This window comes from Polypterus senegalus, chromosome 9, assembly GCF_016835505.1.
Source record: "Polypterus senegalus isolate Bchr_013 chromosome 9, ASM1683550v1, whole genome shotgun sequence".
In the NCBI taxonomy this organism is placed as follows: domain Eukaryota; kingdom Metazoa; phylum Chordata; class Cladistia; order Polypteriformes; family Polypteridae; genus Polypterus; species Polypterus senegalus.
The window spans coordinates 136001874-136023891 of record NC_053162.1 but is presented as its reverse complement, the minus strand read 5'-3'; the positions used below and the strand labels follow the sequence as shown (position 1 = coordinate 136023891).

General features: G+C 36.5%; 1 protein-coding gene across 3 annotated transcripts in view; it reads left to right on the top strand.

Annotated features, from left to right (window-relative positions):
* The first annotated feature begins 1813 nt into the window (after positions 1-1813).
* Positions 1814-22018, top strand: part of LOC120535007 (zona pellucida-like domain-containing protein 1) — a 31085-nt gene continuing 10880 nt past the window's right edge. For 2 of the 3 annotated variants that reach the window (XM_039762515.1, XM_039762513.1), the window contains exons 1-8: positions 1814-1852; positions 2175-2285; positions 3341-3567; positions 4111-4298; positions 5053-5125; positions 14548-14645; positions 17372-17455; positions 20377-20551. In XM_039762515.1, coding sequence (XP_039618449.1) covers positions 2189-2285; positions 3341-3567; positions 4111-4298; positions 5053-5125; positions 14548-14645; positions 17372-17455; positions 20377-20551 — 942 coding nt within the window. In that variant the 5' untranslated portion in view covers positions 1814-1852; positions 2175-2188. Of the gene's footprint in view, positions 1859-2174; positions 2286-3340; positions 3568-4110; positions 4299-5052; positions 5126-14547; positions 14646-17371; positions 17456-20376; positions 20552-22018 lie in introns of all 3 variants that reach the window. The other variant, XM_039762514.1, reaches the window with a different exon arrangement.

Below are 22018 nucleotides of genomic sequence, written 5' to 3'. Positions count from 1 at the left end.
GTTATACTTGTCTAATGTTTAATTTCTAGCCCCTTTCATTGAATTGGTAAAGCAATCCCTTCTTTTAAGAGCATTACTGGATAATGATTTAATATGGACCATCTTATCAAAGAGTATAAGTCTCTATATTTTTGCTATAAATAAAACAGTCTGTGAGTAATGAAATATACAGAAAGGTGATGAAGAAACAGAGTGCTTTTGGTACCTGTACAGTCTGTGATGTATGCAATTCATGTCAGTTGTTCCATATGTAGAAGGACCACTAAACCTGTAGAAGCATCACATTTCCATCTGTCTTAGATTTCTGATACAAAAATATCCTCAAGTGAAACTATTTCTTATACAAAATGAAAGATCTTAAAACTTCATCCAAGTGTTAAAGAAAGATTGAGTTATTTAAAGAGGAATACACTGAAAAAATGTAAGAAATATGGAAAAATATTTATGTTGAATTTCATTATTTCTCCCAAACGATGACAGACATTGGTCTGGTGTCTTGCATTCCAAATATGAAATAAAATTATACTTGAATGTGGTTTGTGCTCTTGCGATGATTGTGTACATTGGTTAACCCGGTAGCATTGTTTGTAAGCTCACTTATTTCAAACAAAAGAAGGTATTACAAGGAGTCTAAGTCCACAGTCCTTTCCAAAGATATGCTATTTAGTAGAGAGACCAGGAAGGTAAGAAAGAAAGGAGCAGGTACACGCATTTGGAGAAAATCAGGCATTATTACCATGAACTGGAACTGTCTTGTAGCCTGTGGATGAAGAATTTAAAGACCAAGAGAAAACACCTGGTTTAGATTTTCCAGAAGCAGAAGCTCTGGTGGTAGGAATACTTAATGGGATATGGGGTCTCGAAGTGGGTAGTCAGCAAACAGAAAAATGGCATAATCAATATATATTGAAAGGATTACCATTAAGGACATGACTGCATCTACAGAAACTGTGTGCCACACTGAAGGCAACCCATCATACGGCACAGCTCAGTGGAGCATTAGCATTTCACGATAATCACAAACAGCATATAAATCCTTATAGATGTCCTATAGCTCATTCTGGACTTCACTTTCTTTTCAGACAGAATGTTCTGCTTCAATGATTACATTCCACTGTTAAGCATTGAATGATCTTCTCTAAGCCTTTTGTGCAAGTTTTTTTTTTTTGTTGGTGGAAATGGCTAATTTCAGTATTACTCATGTAAAGCATTTCCTTATTGTTTGTGACCTTGACAGATAAGTATAATTTTCTTGTACATGTTTTCTTTAGGTAATTTCCACAGTTTTTCTTAACATTGTATTTTAATAGGTCTTTGGCCTTCTTGATAACTCCTTGACAATGAACATTGTTTTTGATAATTATAATTATTCCCCATATATTCCACATTCTTAATTTTTTCACTCATTATGTGCCAAAAATGTCAGTTAACAGGTTTTTAAATACAGCATTACTATGGAAAACATACAAAAATGACTTTTTAAGGTGTACGTTTCTACTAATTAACTTAATACGATCAGTTAGTTTTCTATTGTTCAACACTCATAAATGAAGGTGAGTCTAACATGTATGGAAGAAAATCCCTTATGCCCTGCAGCAAAAGTTCAGTTGATGCCTGTATTTTTGTTTTGTTTTTTTTTTTCTATTTTTTAACCATGGCTGCATTTCTAAAACCCCCTGAAGATGTCTTCTTTCAGCTGTAGTAATAGATACTATACTTTTAAAACAATGTCCTTTCAAGCTTTTTGTTTCTTTTTCACAGACTGGATATTATAAATAGCTATTTCATCTGCAGTCAAATAAAAGGACTGAGTGGAGGAGCTCCATACAAGAATTTTAAGTAAATTCAGAAGGTAAAGGTACAAATCATTTAAATTCATGTTTCCAGGTGCAGTTTACTAAATAAGTTGATTTATTTGGTTAGATTTCTATGTTGCTGTGAGGGCTTTATTTTTAATTTTTATTTTTATGCTGCCTTCTATTAGATAATTTTACCATTATTTTAATTTTAATGTCAAAAACATTTTGCTACATGAATATTGATTGAAAAATTAAACACCTGAATACTTTATAGAACAGATTGTGTATTAAAGGATCAATTTTAACAAGTCTACATTTATTAAAATAAATAAAAGCAATATAGGTAATGACAATGAGCATTTCAATTTTTAACAGGAGTTGCTGCTAAGATGCTTTTCCTACATGTATTCAGCATAAGCACACTATTGCTTTACTATGCTGTTAGAGCTCAATACAACTGTTCATCAGACTACAGCCGGCTCCCAGGTAAGTTTCCTGATATGAGCACTACATGACCCTAAATCAGTGGGGAACACTGGTGAAAAGTTAGAGCTCATCCTATTTTATCTTTTTGTTTTTTCCAATGGTGCAATAATAATACTTCAGCTAGTCCTGCTACCTCTGAGCTCCAGAGACCCAGGTTTGTGGTCTGTGTAGAGTTTGCATGTTTTCCACATGTCATCCTAGGGTTTCAGATGGTTTTATGTATTCCTCCAACATCCAAAATGAATGCATAATTAGTTAGTTGTTGCAGCTTTCTGGCACTCTTAATAAAGTTTTGGACAATTGATTAATGTATATATAGTCCATTTCTGCACCTGTAATGTATAAAAACAGCCTTTTGGCACGATAGTTGGCAGTACTACCTCAGAGCTAGTTCTGGGATGAGGTCTGCATATTTTTCATACATTTGTTGGATTCCACTGGATTTATGTCATTGTGCAAAGGTTTGACACCTACATGTTTGCCTTTCCTAACTGGGAGTGTGTACCTTTTGAAGATATATTGTCTTTTTTGCCTAATATCCTGTCTAATATACTTAAACCCCCAGATTATGGTAATATGGATGGATCATTAATTAAAATAAATCACAGCTTTTCATTTAGTGGGGTTAATATCTTAGAAATATATTAAAGAGCAAGAACAAAAGTTGGAAGTATCCAAAAAAGTGTCACTTCAGCAAGGTGTGGGAGTGTTTGTTGATTTGCATGTACATAAAAGCTACACAGGATCTGCTGGTGTTTGAGCATTTCATTATGCTATAGAATCACTACTGTAACTTCTGGGGTTCTTGCTGTAGATCGCAGAACTGGACCTGTAAGTGTTTGACCAACTGAGTGAGTTGGAATTTTATAAGCTGTTTGCCTGTTACTTTCTGTCTGTCATGCTATTATGATACAGCCTAACAGTAATACTGTAGATGAATGCAAATCCAATTAAAGTTATTCATAACTTGCTTTCATTTGTGCTTCTTTTTGATCAGAAGGCACACAAACAATACCAAATCCTGATTATGTTTTTTTTTTCAATGCCTCTTTCAGTGGATAATGACTTGACTGTTGATTGTGGCCCCCAGTACATCAAGCTGACGGTCAACCTCTGCACAGCCCAGTATGCTGGCTTTGACCCTAATATGCTTGCTATGAATGGTCTGCACAATGTTACTCTCTGCCAAGGAACAATAGACACGAGTGTCAGTCCACCTGTCATCAGATACAACTTCCCTGTTAATGATACCATTGAAAACATTTGTAACAACCAAGTCACGGCAAGTAAATCCTTCTATGAATTCTTGTTATATATATTTTTAGGCTGTTGTAGGTTTAACTCAATTGAGCTTGTCCAAATAGGTAGTACATCCAGCTTTTTTAAGCTATTTCATCCATCCATCCATCCATTTTCCAACCCGCTGAATCCGAACACAGGGTCACGGGGGTCTGCTGGAGCCAATCCCAGCCAACACAGGGCACAAGGCAGGAACCAATCCCAGGCAGGGTGCCAACCCACCGCAGCTAACATTTCATTTATCACATTTATAATGCTAGCTTGGCACATTCATGAACCCATCCTTTACCCTAGTGCTGAACTTAGCATTCCTGTTTTCCTCACTGGCTTTTCCTCCACCTCTCTATTGCTATTTTTGAGCTAGCTGCAACTCTGGTGATCAAACAGTAAATCCAACACACATCTAAATCCCATTGCTTCTTACATGACATTCTTATGTTCTTTCATTCAGCCCACATTTAAAAGTAGTTTTGTGTTATTAAGTAAAATCAAATGTAAAAAATACATCCTGAATTTTTTTTTGCAGGTTCAAAGTGATGGAGCTGGTACTGGAGTTTTTAGTTTTCTTTCTGATACAGAGTCCGTTGTCATTAAAGGATACATCGATACTCCCAAATCTTCAGTTGGGGTGGTCAGCTACGCTTCAGACCTCTACTACATGTTCACCTGCCGCTACCCCCTGGAGTATCTGATGAACAACACTCAAGTTCTAGTGTGAGTGGTGCTTTGCTTCACCTTGAGGTGACAATGTTGTGGGTGTGGAACTTGTGCTTGGATAAATATAAGGAGGGAATCTGGTACATCCACCGCAAAGGATCTAAATACTTATATAAATAAGAGATTTCAGTTTTTGATGTTTAATTAATTAGCAGCTCTTTAGAAAAGCCTGCTTTTATTTTTGTCACTATGGTTTTTTGAGTGCAGAGTAATGGGCAAAAATAGAAAATTCAATTTAAAATTAAATATAAAACACAATAAAGTGTGCAGACAGTGAAGAGGGTTGAGAATAATTTTTGTATCCACTGTACAGTATGTGGCTTATATACTCTTGGCTGGTGTAAATTCATTATAAAGGTGTGAAAGATTACGAATTTGTGAATAAGCCTTCCACAATCTTGCATCCCTGAATACCTGCAGCTAGTTAATGCAACAAAGACAGGAGAAAATTCTGTATGAAATGAAAGCACACTTTCATTTTAAAATATAGTGTGATAACACAATACTGTAAAGACTAATATAGTATAAAAAAAGAAATGCAGCATAAATACAAAACGTAAGGTTGAAACATTAACCGTGAAACATCATGTAGTATACTGTAGCATCCCAACAGAGGAGAAAAAACTGATGGACACATATGCATTAGAGCTCAGTTTATCCTTGAACAAGACTGTTTCAGTAACATTATCTAAATCTGACACCCTTCTGGAAATACTGATGGTCACATTTTCCTTCTTTTTTCCCCCACAAGGTCATCTGTGGCATTAGCTGTGAATACCAACAATGGCACATTCATCAGCACCCTACAGATGGGACTGTTCAGTGTAAGTGCTATTTCTATAAAAGATTATGTAGCTTGTGTCCAAGTGAAAACCAGTCAGGAAATAAATGGAATGAGGGACATTGCTTTGTTGGCTGCTTTCTGAGTAGCTTAACTACTTCATGTTATATAACTTTTGATGAGGCCTGCAACAACTAATTCATGATAAATAACAAAAATTGTTGCCAGCTTTTTTATATTGATTAGTTTACTAATTATACATTCTATTCTGCATGTAGTGGGAGAAGGAAAAGAAAGGCACAGGCAGAACCTGGAGTGGTCAAGGTTTATGTGTGAGCAAAGTTATCAGATGTATGAGAACTTTGTCCTCTAAGAAGACAGTTTGCTGTAAAATGTGCAAAGCTGAAGTTGTTACATTCTGGAAGAATCATAGTTGTGTAAGCACTTGAAAGAAAGCATGGTGGAAATTTTGCCAGAGCAAGAAGCAGGCTCGGTACTATAAGGCAGTATTTTTAGTGGAAAAATCAATTAAGGAATCGCAAAAAAATGCTCCATTGCTCCCACTTTAAATATAGCAGCTACTTTGTACCTTACATAAAATTACATTTAAGCCATGTCCAACAAATACGTTAATTCCGCAAGCTGTAATGAATGACTGTTATTAAAATTATTATTATTATTATTATGCAAAATGAAAGTTGTGACAAGAAAAGTCCATTCATCCCAACAAGCTTGTCCATCCTGTTCACCTAGATTTTCCAAAATAACATCAAGTCAAGATATGCAGCTCCCTAAAGCCCGACTCTCCACCACACTGCTTGGTAATTTATTCCGTGTGTCTCTTAACACATTTCCCACCACATCGACACATTCTTGTTAGATGATTTATTTTAAAGTAACAGCTTGGATTTACTGTATTCTTTTTTTTTTTTATTTATTTATTTATTAATTTTATTACAATCAATACATAGCAATCAAGTTTTTACAAAAAAAAAGAATTATGCTAAGAACAGATCGATCCCCACCCTTGAGAGAGAGAGCAAGCCAAACGGTGTAAAATTTAAGGCTTTTAAAAATACCTAAATCAACAAATTCTCTGTGCTTTATAAAATCATTTCAAAATATTACTGATTAGATCCTGCCATGTTTTGAAAAAAGTCTGCACAGATCCTCTAACTGAGTATTTGATTTTTTCCAATTTTAAATAATATAACACATCAGTTTCCCACTGACTTAAAAGAGGAGAGTTTGGGTTCTTCCAGTTTATCAGAATAAGTCTGCGTGCCAACAGTGTAGTGAATGCAATCACAGTTTGTTTGTCTTTCTCCACTTTAAGACCCTCTGGAAGAACCCCAAACACAGCTGTTAATGGGTTAGGAGGGATTGTGAGTCCAAGACTGTCTGAGAGGTAATTAAAAATTTTTGTCCAGAATAATGTTAATTTGGAGCAGGCCCAGAACATGTGACCTAGTGAGGCTGGGGCTTGGTTGCAACGTTCGCAGGTTGGATCATGCCCTGGAAACATTTTGGAGAGTTTTAGTCGAGACAGATGTGCTCGATATATAATTTTGAGTTGTATAATTGTATGCTTTGCATATGGAGCTTGAGTGAATTCTCTGCATTGCTACTTTCCACTCCTTTTCTGATATATTAATTGAGAGGTCATTTTCCCAGTGTCCTCTTGGATCTTTGAAAGGAAGGGATTGTAAAAGGATTTTATATATTGTAGAGATGGAGTCTAACTCCTTGAAATTGAGCAATAATTTTTCCAGCGTGGATGAGGGTGCAAGATGAGGAAAATCTGGAAGGTTCTGTTTAACAAAGTTCCTGATTTGAAGATAGTGAAAGAAATTTGTAGCTGGAATGTTAAATTTGGAACGTAATTGTTCATAGGATGCAAAGACGTTGTCTATATAAAGGTCTCTAAGCAAGTTAATTCCAAATTTTTCCAGATATTAAAACTGCATATGTTTGTGAGGGTTGAAAGAGGTGGTTCTTTTGCAGGGGTGCCACAGAAAGAAGCTTCTCCGTCTTAAAATGCTTTCTACATTGGTTCCAGATTCTAAGTGAGTGGAGCACAATTGGGTTATTAGTGTATTGCCGATAACGTGTGTTTATTGGAGCACAAAGCAAGGAATACAAAGAAGTACTGCAGGATTTTACTTCTATTGCGGTCCATGCCTGTGTATGTTCTTCTATTTGTGTCCAGGTTCTTATCGACTGTATATTTGCCCAGTAATAAAACTGGAAGTTAGGTAGAGCCATGCCGCCTTCTGCCTTTTGTCTTTGTAGGGTCGCTCTTTTGATGCGTGGATGTTTAGAATTCCAAATAAATGAGGTTATTGTTGAATCTAATTGCTTAAAGAACGATTTATTAATGTATATTGGTATGTTTTGAAATAAAAAGGAGCTTAGGAAGAATATTCATCTTAACAGTGTTAATTCTTCCAGCTAGTGTGAGATGAAGGGTTGACCATCTATGCAAGTCTTGTTTAATTTTTTCCATACAGACACGAAATTTTTTTGATAAAGAGCTTTATGTTTACTTGTGATGTTTACCCGAGGTATTTAAACTGTTCTGCAATGATAAAAGGAAGGGTGTCTAATCTAATATTATATGCTTGCGAATTCACCGGAAAGAGTACACTTTTATTCAGATTAATTCTGAGACCAGAGAGCTTTTGAAATTCTGTGAGTGCTGCTAAGACTGCAGGCACAGAATTTTCTGGGTCCGATATATACAGTACCATGTCATCTGCATATAATGAGATTTTCTGTTCCAGTCCTTCTCTGCTAATCCCCTTTATCTGATCAGTATTTCGACAATGTATTGCCAGTGGTTCAATGGCAATTGCAAACAGCAGTGGTGACAAAGGGCATCCTTGTCTTGTGCCACGTTCTAGTTTAAAGTAGTCTGAGCAAATGTTATTGATGCAAACTGAAGCTTCTGGGTTAGTATACAGTAATTTAATCCATGCACAAATGTTCGGGCCAAACCCAAACTTCTCCAAAATAGTAAAAGGTATTTCCATTCAATCATGTCGAATGCTTTTTCTGCATCCAATGATAATAATATTTCTGGGGTGTTTGATTTAGTTGGTGAGTATATTACATTAAACAGGCGTCGAAGATTTGAAGATAAGTGTCGGCCCCTAATAAATCCAGTTTGGTCTTGTGATATTATTGAGGGAGCACTTTCTCCATCCTTCTAGCTATGATTTTAGAGAGTATTTTAACGTCGTTATTCAGAAGTGAAATTGGTCTGTATGATGCACATTGTAATAAGTCCTTATTTTGTTTTGGAAAGACAGTGATTAGTGCTTGGCGAAAGGTTTGTGGAAGAGATTGGTTATCTCTGGCTTCTGTAAATGTTGCTAATAGGAGGGAGCTAGCTGAGCGGAGAATTTCTTGTAAAACTCTGCAGGGTAGCCATCAGGGCCTGCTGCTTTTCCACCTTGGAGTGACTTTATAGCATCCAGTAATTCTGATAATGACAGAGGTTTATCGAGCTCCTCCACACTAATAGCGTCAATTTGTGGTATCTGTAATTTATCCAGAAATGCATTAGATTGTATATTGTCTTCTTTAAACTCAGTAGTATATAGGGATTTATAGTAGTCTCTAAAAGTGCACATTATATTTTTGTGTTCGATGATTTTATCTCCATTCGTGTTAGTAATTACGAGATTGCGTATGCACTTCTTGCTTGTGAATTTGTTGCGCTAAAAGCTTATTAGCTTTCTCTCCATGTTCATAATAATGATGTCTGGATTTGTAAATTAGTTGTTCGGTTTCTTTAGTTGTCAAGAGGTTTAATTCTGAATGTAGAGCCTGCCTCCTCTTATGTAGAGTCTCGCTTGGTAGTCTGGCATGTTCTTCATCTATTTTAGTAATTTCGCTTTTTATCTCTGCTACTTTTTCTTCGGATTTATTTCTGTGGGAAAGATATGAGATAATCTGTCCTCTTAAGAAGGCCTTAAGAGTTTCCCAGAGTGTTCCTGCAGAGATCTCAGGGGATGTATTTGTCTCTAGAAAGAATTCAATTTGTTTGGATATAAATTCAGTACAATTCTCGTCAGCTAATAGAAGCGGATTGAGACGCCATCTGCGGGTGAGTGTATGGGGCTTAGTAATTTCAGCTCCAAGATCATCGGAGCATGGTCTGAAATAACAATAGCATCGTATTTACAAGATTTAATCTTAGGCAAGAAGTTATTATCTATAAAGAAGTAATCAATCCTTGAGTAGCAATGATGTACTGGTGAGTAGAAAGAATATGTTCTTGAATTTGGGTTTAAAAACCTCCAGGGATCTGATAAGTTGTGATCAGTTATAAACTTTGTAATTATCTTTGCGGTGTTAGTTGCCGTTCCCCCTGTGGAGGAAGTCTTATCTAAAAGTGGATTTAGAACACAATTAAAGTCCCCAGCCATTATAAGTTTATGAGTGTTCAGATTGGGAATGGATGCAAATAAATTTTGTATAAATTCCTTATCATCAACATTAGGTGCATAAACATTTATCAAAATCATTTTACAGTTAGATAAGTCTCCCATGACCATCACATATCTCCCTTCAGGATCCAATACTACATCTGATGCTACAAATGGTACTGTTCTATGTATGAGAATTCCCACCCCTCTAGTTTTCTTTGTAAAACTAGAATGGAACATTTGGCCAGTCCAGTCTTTTGCAGCGGAACTGATCCTTACTTAGTAAGTGGGTTTCCTGTAAAAATACTATTTTAGCATTTAGACCTGTTAGGTGAGAAAGTACTTTCTTTCTCTTTAATTCGTGATTCAGGCCTTTAACATTCCAGCTTACGAAGTTAACTGTCCCATCATGGAGACACTGATTCTGAGTTTTTGGTGTCATATTATAGTCTTAACTGGAAGTGAAATAGTTTAGGTCTTAATTTCCTATTCCCCCAAGAGTTGTTGCCATGCAGCTTATTATTACGTTGATAGTTATAATTATAAAGATTGAGATGATAGATTAGATATAGATCAAGCCTGCTCTCTTTCTCTTCCCCTTAACCCCCACCCTCCCTTTTTGCCTCCCCAGGTGAGGCTAAAACCCACTTCATGCAGTCCCAGTCCTCTGACATACCCAGAGACAGAGCACGTCCAAAGCACATCAAGCCCCCATGCAGTGGCGCTTTAAGGTTAAAAGATAGAGATATCTGTTACCAATATAGTCTTTAAAAGAGGAAAAAGAAAGAAAAGAATTTTGCACTTAATATATATATATATATACATATACACATATACATATATATATATATACATACATACATACATATAATCTTCATCAATTTTAGTGCATTAAGATGATATCCCCAGATAATAAACCCAGGTGATGGTGTTAAAGATGTGTCCAAAACAAGCATAACAAGTCTTAATGCAGTAATAGCAATAACAGCAAACCAAGGGTATGATATTGAACAGTCTCATTTAGGGTACACATGAAATAATTAGAAAAAAAAAAAAAAAAAAGAGGAGGAAAACGTAATTAAGCACAATAAAACACAAACATTTAGCGCCCTAGTAATACTAAGTAATGATAAGTAATAAGTAAGTAATAATAATATAAGAATATGAGAATATATGCTGATAAAAAAACCCGTATTTTAAAACAAATAGATCAGACAGTAGATTATTAATCCTAGCTTTATCATTTACCGCCATGACTCACAATTATGTATCAGAATAGTCCGGGATCAGCTTTCTTAACTCATTTTCTGCCTCCTCCTTGCTAGCGAAAACATAGAAATGACCCTGCCATTCCACTTTCAGTTTTGCGGATACAGGAGGCCGTATTTGACATTGGCTTGCCGTAGCCGCTGTTTAATATTATAGAAGGCGGCGTTTGATAGCTGTTGCTGGAGAGAAGTCAGGGAAGACGCGAATGTGGCAATCTTCATATATAATATCTTCCTTTTTTTTCCTGAGGAGTTCCATCACCTCTAACTTAAATGATAATCGTTCAAAACGGACTATAAAAGATCTTGGTCGGGGTCTGACGGTGTTTGATCCGCGTACGCGGTAAGCCGCTGCTATCTCAGATTCTGCTTTAAAGTCGCCCCCGATTATTTTAGAAAAACGTTCAGTTGCGAATTTCACCGGGTTTAAACTTTCTCGATTCTCCGGCAAGCCTTCAATTCTGACATTATACCTTCTATTCCCATCTTCTAAAGCAGCCAGTCTGTCTCCAAGTTTTTCTCCGAGTTTTTTACATTCCGAACTGACATTTACTGCTCTTTCCTCGGCACTGGCAGCTAGATGTTCGGCTATTTCGATCCGATTCGTGAATGTCTCACTAAGATGCTCCAATCGATCAGCAAGCGTGCTCAGTTTAGCCGAGTTTTTCTCAATGCGCTCTTCAATTTTACCCAGCACCTGTCGAAGTTCAAGCTGTACCAGGATTTACTGTATTCTTAACCTTTCATCTGAATAATAACTGATACCACTCAGTTCCAGATTCAGCCAAGTTGTTCTCCTCTGGACGTTCCAGAGTGCTTCTATATCTTTTTGTAATATGGAGACCAAAAATGTATAGAGTGCTCTAGGTGTGGCCTTATTAGGTCCTGATACAGCTTAAGCATAACCTCCCTTGACTTGTACTGTACAGCTCATGATGTACATGGTAACATATCGTTCTCTTACCTTTCTTGATTACTTCCTTACACTCTCTGGATGTCGGTAATGATGTGTCCACTATGACTCCTAGGTACTTCTCATAAGGGCTTCTTTCAAGTTTCAGACCCCCCCACCCCCATTGTGTTTTTAAATCTAAACTTTCTGCTTCCAACATTTACTCACATTAAATTTCATCTGCTACATGTCTGCTGAAGCCTGTATTCTGTCCAAGTCCCTCTGTTTTGCTGATTCTTCATTATCTGCCATTCTACATAGTTTGATATAATTTGCAAACATAACCAGCTTATTGATTTTATGTAAACGAAAATAGCAGTTCCCCCAGCACTGATCCCTGAGTGACTCCACTTTTGATATAACCTCATTCTGGAAAAGTTCCCTTCCTCATAAACCTTTGCTTTTTGCATGTGGGCGAAATTTGTACCCACCTAAACATTGAGCCTTGAATTTCCAGTTTTGGTTTAAACAATAACCTTTCAAGAGGTACGTTATCAAAAGCCTTCTAAAATTCCAGATAATATCATATGCATCTCTTTTGTTGTATGCATTGTTGTTTCTTCAGAGAATTCCAAAATAGTAGCGAAATATAACCTCAATTAATACTCCTGTTCTTTTCCTTAATAATTGCTTCCATTAATTTACTTGTGATGTATGTTAATCCTATTGGTGTATGTGACTTGGATCAGCCTAGTCACCCTTTTTATACAACAAGAAAATATTTGATAGTTTTCAGTTTTTATGAATTTCCCCCAATGCACATAGATTTTCTGAGTCTGTGAGTGTTGTATATCACACCTGGCTTCTTTAAATTTCGCAAGCATTAACAGAGACAACTTTAGCTCATCTAGACCACTAAAACCTTTAATAATTCTAGATGGAAACCCAGTTTCCTTGGATGTGTATAAGCAAACCCTATGTAAATTCCACATTATTTGCTGTTTTATTAATTGTCTGTGTTGTAATGCATTATTAACACAAGCCCGAGAGAGACATGCAATTTAGAATATTGCTGTGCTATGTAATTATAACAATACATTTGAACTTGAGTGGCATTCCTCTGTACCACATATGAGACAATTATAAGGCACACACAGCTTCCTGTTTCCTGCTGCAGCAACACAGAGAAACAACACATACATTAAATTACAATATATTGCTACATTTTTATTTACTTGTTTAGAAATTCTGCCATGTGAGTAGAGAACAGGACCAGCAGCAGTGCCATAATCTAAGTGTCCAGACTCACTGTAGTCTCCATGCTTGACTAGTCTCTGGTAGTGAAGAAGAGGACAGAAATGTATATGATGAGCAAGTCTTGGACAACTTGTGAGAAATGAAGAGAGGGAGTCCTAATGCCAAAGGGAAAAATCACTTCTGTGGTGGCAAAATAAGCCTAGACATCTCACTTTGGTCAGCGAGTACTATGACATTGACTGTTATCTGCAGCAGGCAACACAGTTTCTAAGACGAGAGAAAGGCATAGACAAGCATTTCAGCATGGTAATATCTTTGATTTGTGATCTGAAGCTCTTATGAGGCAGTTTTATTCTTCTTATCCTGTTTTGGAACTGGGAGGCAAACTTACTGTATTTTGTTAACTTTGTATTTTTCTTTTATTCATTATTAATTCTGCACCTGTCAGACAAGAATAATGCAAAAAGACTCTTTGGTGTTCATTTCATTAAAACCTTTTTTATTTTAACACATAATATTTTCTTTATACATATGTCTTTATATGTATTTAAACAGTTAATTTGCAGGTTTGAAATGAAACTTGAATTTAAATTTGAAAACATTGTGTTATTTGAACCACTACCCGATCTAGTAATCATCTGATTAATCAATTATCAAAATAATTGTTTGTTCCAGCTATACTTTTGATGAAGTTTAGAGTATTAATTTGACATATTCTGCTCAGCCTTTTTTGTTTTTTCAAATATATTTTTAAAATCTTTAATATTTTAATATGTATTTAATCCAATGCCACACTGTTTTCTTACTATTTGGCAGGTTAACTGTCTCCAGAACAATTCAGTAAAGGTAGAATGGAATTATAACATTAATGACCAAAACTGACCCACCATGAACATTTTCACTCAAATCTGAGTAAACTCAAATATTAACATTATCTTGGATTGTATATATTTTTTCTAATTAAGCTTGACCTGACAAAACTCAACCCAATCTGATTTATTTAAAAATTCAAGATGGTAGCAGATAAACACACAACCAAAAGTGATTTTGCTATATTTCTAGTAGCTGAGTAAAAAATGCTGTGCTGGCCCAAAGATTATACACTTCTGCACATGAGAGAATGAATGACATGAGGGTCCAAGTATACTTTCCATCGAGACGTGCGTATCATGTAAATATGAAAGCATGTTTTACCTGAAAGAACATTTTCACAAAATAATTACTAAAATGTTTTTTTTCAGCTTTTGATTTTTATAAATTTGCAAATATTTCTGAAAATGTGTTTTTACTTTGTCATTATGTGGTACTGAATGTAGATTTATGGGCAAAAATAAAAAATTAATCTATTTAAAATTAAATGTACAACACAAAGTATGTAGAAAGTGAAAGTGTTTGAATACTTTCTGAATCCAGTGTAGTTTGTCGTGTTTTCTGGTGTATAAAACTGTAAAAAAAACCTTTCCACATTAAGAGTTCAGAGTATTTTTTTCAGATTAGCTGGAAAGAATGCACTTTTTCTGTAGCTAACTCTGTATCTCATGAAATGTATGTGACCATTTATAAACTTTCTTTTGTATTTGGACTGAAATTATCTTTTACGCCGTTTTCTTCTCAGGATACAAATTTCACCACTCCTCTAATTGTTCAGCAAAGTGGAATCCCACTTCAAACGAAGGTCTATGTTCAAGTTAGTGCCACGAACCTGACAGGAAGGTAATCTCCAACCCACTTAACAAATGTAAGACTGAGAGTAGACAGAAGTGAGAGTTGTATATATTGTTCTTATATAGTGAGGAATATGACATACAACAACCAAATGACCTATCCAAATTCCAAAGAAATCAAATGAGCCAATGCCAATCTTAGATGTCCAGCATAGTCTCAGATGTGACACATCTGGACAATGTGTTTGCAATGCTTCTAGTATTATTACATCTGGTCACATGGAAGTTTAGCAAATCACTGTGACCAGTCATAGCAGTCAAAGTGGCCTTAACCCACTGAGGTTCCCTTTATACATAATATGAATTTGGGTAGGTATTGGTCAATAAATCGTTCACTGTTTGTGAATATGCCTTTTAATAGACATACATCTTTTATTATCATTCATGCCTTTTGCTGCACCACATACAGTGGACGGATGTGTGTTATTAAGTAGCCGTATTTAGTAATAGTTAATGAAAAGAAAAAACTGTACAAATTCATGCTACTGAAGAAATCATTGAGATATGGAACTTGCATTTGTATTATATTTTTAGCATATGTTAACCAGATAAATAACATGATGACAGTCTGAATAATTTCCATCCAACAGTTGGTTTGTAGGGTAGCACTTTAGTGAACTGAAAATTAGTTTTAGGAGAAAGAAGTTCCTTGGCCTCATTTAACCACCTTCTCCCTTTAACTCCCACTCTTTTCTTAAATTGTTTTTTTTTTTTGTTTTGAAATGCTAAATTAAAAAACAAATTGAACAAGTCACTATGGAATAAGAGTGCAAAATAATAAGTGAATCATTGTGACAGTGTTCTCCAAAGTACTGTATAATTGGATATAATTTGTATGCAAGGTAATGAACAGAAAACCTCCTAAACTGTAGCCAAGTTCAGTGTCGTGCCAGCCAGTTATATATATTATATTATATATATTATTTGCTTATGTTCTTTGTTTGCAGCAGCTGACAAAAACAGGTTTTTCATTTTCTTATGATATTAAAAATTAGTCAAATATAATATGTAACAAAAAAATGATCTGTACATTTGACAAGGCACTATATGAGCGCTGACCCGACACAGACTGACACCAGAGGCACACGTAAAACAAATGAACTTTTTATTTTTCTTCGTCTGGGGGTACGTCTTCCCTGTACCCACAGACACAACACAGTCCCACAAACACTCAAAAGCACAATCACAAATCTTCCCCTTTAAATCCTCCACTCCTCCCTGGTAGCTGTGTCTCCCGACTCTGGCTCCTCGAGTGGAGGCTGATGGCTCCTTTTATAAGGCACCCGGAAGTGCTCCAGGTGCTTGATGATTGCCCATTTCCGGTTGCACTTCCAGGTGTAGCGAAAACTCTGTCCACCTGGCAGCACGTGCAGATCCCAACAGGGTTACACCAAACTCCAACTCCCATGAAGCCCTGCAGGAGTCTGAGGCACTGCTGCAACCCAGGGGGCGCCATCTAGTGACCATGGGGAGGTATTGGGTAGCCCATGCTTGCTCCCCCAGAATATATACTGAAGGGGTGTCCCGGCCGGGCCACCACAACATGTAACTAAAGCATAACCAAAGACAGGACTCTGTTCATAATTTACTCTTGCATCTCAAGTTCAATTAATACTAAAATCTTGAAAGACAGATCATTTTACTCCAAAAATGTTCAAGAAAAAAACAAAAACAAAAGTGGCATCCAGTAGTTCTTTGTGTGCATGCAATGTGTGGCCTATGAGATGTTTAATCTTAGAAGACAGCTATCTTGGGCATTTCTCTGACAAGCCTGAACAAGGAAAAAAGAACATCTGAAAAGTGCTTCTAAACTGTAGTAGTTATATCAAGAGTAACTCCCCTTCACCTTGTAACAAAGTCAATTAAAATAGACTGCAGGGCTGCAATTCTCAAATGCATAAAAAAATGAAATAGAGAAAATTAAAGATTTGATCAATACAAAACAATTTTTCTTTTTTCTTAGATATCTGGACTTTGTAACAAGTCAAGAACATCACAATACATTACATGGATAAAATTAAACAGGCCAGTATTTGCTTGCACTTAGATGACATGAAACATACTCTTAATATACAGTTTAAAGATACTAGTTGGAGCAAATGATACAGCGTTCCTATTTAAAGACATACTTGGCAAACTGAAGAAAACAATAATTCATGGATTAAACAAATCTTGAATTTACATTCCAACAACCTTCCAGCAGACCATAACCATTTAACATAAAAGACCACAGCAAACTAATTGATACTGAGCATATCTGTATTTGCTAATTAAACAGGAAGAAGGACTCCTCCTGTTTTCTTTGCTGATGCCACCTTCTTCAAGCTTTACTATACCAGGAGTTCATAAACAAAATAACACGTATGGCATTTTTTTAATGATTAGGCTGGTTTTAAACCTACCTTAATATTAATAATTCAGTAAGATTTGGTTCAAGGCTAAACCTAACACAACTTGCTTTTGGCCGATGCAAAGCATTCACAGGTTTGATTTCAAGATAAAGAAATTAGATCAAATATCAAATGTTTGTCATATTTCACTTCTAAATTGAAGCCAGCGCTAAATTTTGGTATGTCGCTACTCTTTCCTGTAATGGTTGTCTGAGTAAGAATCCTGAATGTGTGTGATTAACTAAAGGAATTTTGAGATTTATATAGCAATTGACTAGTAGCTACAATAGGTGTTGTCATCACTTTTCTATTTCTTTCTTACCAGCTTTAATGTCCTTCTTGATTACTGTTTTGCAACACCTTCACCTTTTGAAGAGACTGGCGTTGACCGATACAATTTGTTTGTTGGGTAAGAAGTGTTTACTTTTTTGTTCATGAAAACAGTTATTTGCCTTTCACTGTGCTGCTTATACCTTCTATATGATAGCAAGGCTGGTAATCCCAGTTTCTAATGGACGGTGCTAGTGATTACTTTCTTAATTTGTAACCAGATATTGCTGCTTTTACCTTAATTTTAATTTTATTGCTTTTTAATACGCAGAACCCTTGTTTCTTTTTTCTTTAACCGTAATTAGACACAATACAAACCAACAGATGACCAGCCACTTTGAATCCCACATCCACCTTTGTGTCAGTCTTACAATGTCTGTTTATATTATGTATTTGAGAAACAAAGTGAAAGTCAGAGAAATATTTTTCAGCAAAACATTTTGATGGTACTCTCAGAATAAAGAAAATGAAACATTTTAGAAATATCCTCTGTGGCAGAATGAGAGCACTAAGCATAGAATCAAATAATGTATTTAATTAAGAAATTGGTTGGGGTAAAAATGGAAGAGAAGAGAAGAGAATCTGAGCCCCTCAATTGGTCACTTCATTGATTTGTTTGCTTCATTTCTCATTATTGTTTGAATCCTAGTTAATTGGAAAAAAGAAAAAAACAAAAACTATTATGCATTCTAAGTCTTAACAAGCAGGTCAATTAAAATTAAGTCAAACTAAATCTCTTCCACTAGCAGCAGCAACTGGCTACTAATTAAAAATGTGGCTGAAACAAAAACCTGCAGCAACTGTAGCTATCCGTAGTCCAAATTTGACACCCTTGTACTCATAGTGTTGATAAAGTCAGTGCTTATGTATACTGTTCTCAAAATACATATGAAGAGGATGAGAAAGTTATTATTACATTTTTTACTTTTTTTAAGCTAATGAAACTAAAAATATAGGATACCTAGGTACTCGCAACCAGTTTTAAAGACAGTCTGCCTGATAAATGAGGCAGCTAAGTAAAGGGTTTACTGTTATAAATGGGAAAATGTGGAACTCACTCACTGGTCACTGTATTAGGTACACCTGTTCAACTGCTTGTTAATGCAAATATCTAAACAGCCAATCAAATGGCAGCAACTCAATGCATTTAGGCATGTAGACATTGTCAAGATGACCTGTTGAAGTTCAAACCAAGCATCAGAATGGGAAAGAAAGGGGATTTAAGTAACTTTGAATGTGGCATGGTTGTTGGTGCCAGATGGGCTGGTCTGAGTATTTCAGAAACTGCCAGTCTACTGGGATTTTCACGCACAGCCATCACTAGGCTTTACAGAGAATGGTCTGAAAATTAGAAAATATCCAGTGAGCGACAGATGCCTTGTTGATGCAAGAGGTCAGAGGAGATGGCCAGACTAGTTTGAGCTCATAGAAAGGCAACAATAAGTCAAGCAACCACTCTCTGAATGCACAACATGTCGAACACTGAAACAGTTTGGCTAAAGCAGAAGGGAGACTGCACTGGTGCCACTCCTGTCAGCTTAGAACAGGGAACTGAGGTTACAGTTTGCATGGGCTCACCAACATAGGACAACAGAAGACTGGAAAAACATTGCCTGGTCTGTTGAGCCTCTGTTTCTCCTGTGACATTTGGATGGTAGGGTCAGAATTTGGCATCAACAACCTGAAAGCATGATCCATCCTGCCTTGTATCATTGGTCCAGGCTGATGATGGTGGTGGTGTAATGGTATGGGGGATATTTTCCTGACACACTTTGGGCCCCTTAATAAAAATTGAACAACATTTGCTACAGTCTACATGCTACAGTCTACCTGAGTATTGTTGCTCAACATTCTTTATGACCGCAATGTACCCATCTTCTGAAGGCTACTTGCAGCAGGATAATGTGCCATGTCACAAAGCTCTAATCTTCTCAAACTGTTTTACTGAACATGAAAATAAGTTCACTGTACTCAAATGGCCTCCACAGTCATCAGATCTCAATCCAACAGAGCACCTTTGGGATGTGGTGAAACAGGAGATTTATATCATGAATGTACAGCCGATAAATCTGCAGCAACTGCATGATGCTATCACGTCAGTATGGACCAAAATCCATGAGGAATGTTTCCAGCACCTTGTTGAATCTATGCCACAAAGAATTACGGCAGTTTCTGGTAATAGCAATGTGTACCTTAAAGCGACTGTTGAGTGTATACTAATGATATAAACGTGTGCTGCTGTTTCATGATGCAGTCTGTTGTATGTTAAATTCAGTTGATTATGTTTTTCTATATTGTAGGTTTTGATAATTGTAGAACAACGCACACATTTTGCTAATACAGATGCATAAAATATATCATGTCATATGAACATACAGTAGAAATATGCAGGTTACAGCATGTATATTTTGTATGAGGAGAGCAGGCATCCTGACTGGGAAGGAGGTCAGTTTATTACCCAGATGGGAGGCCAGAACAGAAGGACAGCCAGGTCTTCCTGGAAGCCCTTCCAGGCCATATAGAAAGTAGGGAGGTCCTCCCATGAGAGGGCCCTCTGCTGGCACCCAGGGACACGACAGGGTTTCACTTCCAGACTCCAACTCCCAAGCACCTTTGAGGGTATCCCGACTGCACTGCAACACGAGGACCACTGCCACCTGACATATGGGAAATGGAACTGCTCCCAACTCTCAGCTTCCAGTGGTCCAAGCCACATATTAGTTTGGCTGGGCACAAAGTTATTTCTTCGTCCAGCTGGCGAACCCAGCTGTCTTTCTGTTCTGTCCTCTCATCTGGGAAAGAAACTGTCCTCCTCCTACAATTTGAATGTTCATACTGCATTGTATTTTATGTTTTATATTCTTTAATGATTTTTAAGGCTAATGATAATACTATTATAACTAAATATTAAAGTACACTAAGGCTATTTGTATTCAAAGATACATAGAACATAAAGAAACATTTGAAAATGCAATTATTTTCTTTTTTTTTCATTAAAAGCGCATGTAACAAAAATAACAGGACAAATATCCTACAGAATGGAAGGAGTAAGATGGCTCAGTTCAGCTTTGATGCTTTCCGATTTGTGCAGCACAGAGATCGCAGGATATCCACCATCTATGTGCACTGCATGACTCGTCTGTGTGAACCCCAAAAATGTAACATGCTCTTATCGGTAAGATAAATGCTTTACCGTTAACATTTTCCTCATTGAGCTTAAAAAGTCAATCCACAGAGGTGGTTCCAGCTGAAGAGGCACAAGTACAAATCAAACATTGAAATAGTAAACCATTTGTCGAATGGGCAGTACTGGGGTGCAGTGTTTAAAGCTGCAAATCACAACCTAGAGATCTGAGTTTAATTTCTGGCCTGGGTACAATCTGCATAGATTATTTGCATTATCCTCTTGTTAGGATGAGATTTCTCTAAATATTCTGAGACCTTTACACATCCTAAAGATGTATTTGTTAGGTCAGTTGACGGCCTTAAATATGCCTTTCATGAATGAATGCTTGTGTGCACGGGTTTGCTTTGTGAGGGATCCGTGTCCTTTCTAAGGTTGGTTCATGTCTGTTGCACAGTGATGCTGGGATGAACGTCTAATATGCCTGGCATGGCTAAGAGATGGCAGTGCAGAAATATACATTGTATCCACCAAACCATGATATATATAGTAATATACATGAACAACTACAATAATTTGAAGAAACCAAAACATGAGGCCACTTTTTTTCACATACATGCTCTAATAGGTTCTTTTTCAATAAAAAAAGTCTTTCTATTCTGGTCATCTTGAACAATGAAATTATTTATCTTGATAAATTAACTGTTTTTCTTTAAAATACTTTATGTAAGATTAAAATCAGTTTAACTGTGTAACAACTGAATGGTGCTCATATTCTCATTGTATACAATGGATACACAGACAGCAGTGACTTTGATGAGCATCTGTTAATGAAGCTGCGGGCCATGTCATCAACCTGTGCTTGCATTTGCTGTTGACACAGCGTCAATCACTCAGTCCTCACAGAACCGGCCCTCCCTTGGCTCCGCAGGCTCCAGACAGGAGATGCACAAAGAACAGGGCAGGCTCAAGTCCTCCTCGAGAGACTGTGACTGTGGCATAGAGCACCCTAAGCACTGGGTGCACATACACAAGCAGAGCACTTAGCTCAAAATACTTAAACTGCACTGTGCCTTCAGCTGTGAGGTGTGAAACATAGAAATAAAAGGTGTGTAAAAAATCCTGGCTTGCCAAAATCTGTAGCAACTGCAAGGCACTTAGATTCTTATTGTATAAAATCTATAATTTATTTATTTTTATCTCCAGGATGCTAGGAATGCATCCAGCATTGATCCAGTTGAAACTGAAAAGTATTTTACATCACAGATCCCATACATATATGTACTGTACATTTCCTCCTAAATTTTTGTATTGGTTATTTTTAATCACTGAAAAAATGCTAAGTCTATGTTGTGTATATTGATTAGGAAGTTTTGTGCCTTTTCTATAACCTGTGAAACTTAAAACTGGCTTCAATTGGTGTGCAATCAGAAGCTGTCAAGATAGAAAGGATACAAAGTAGCATATCATTCAAGTGTCTATCCTAAATAGTTTCACCCGAGTCTAACTTGTCTCATT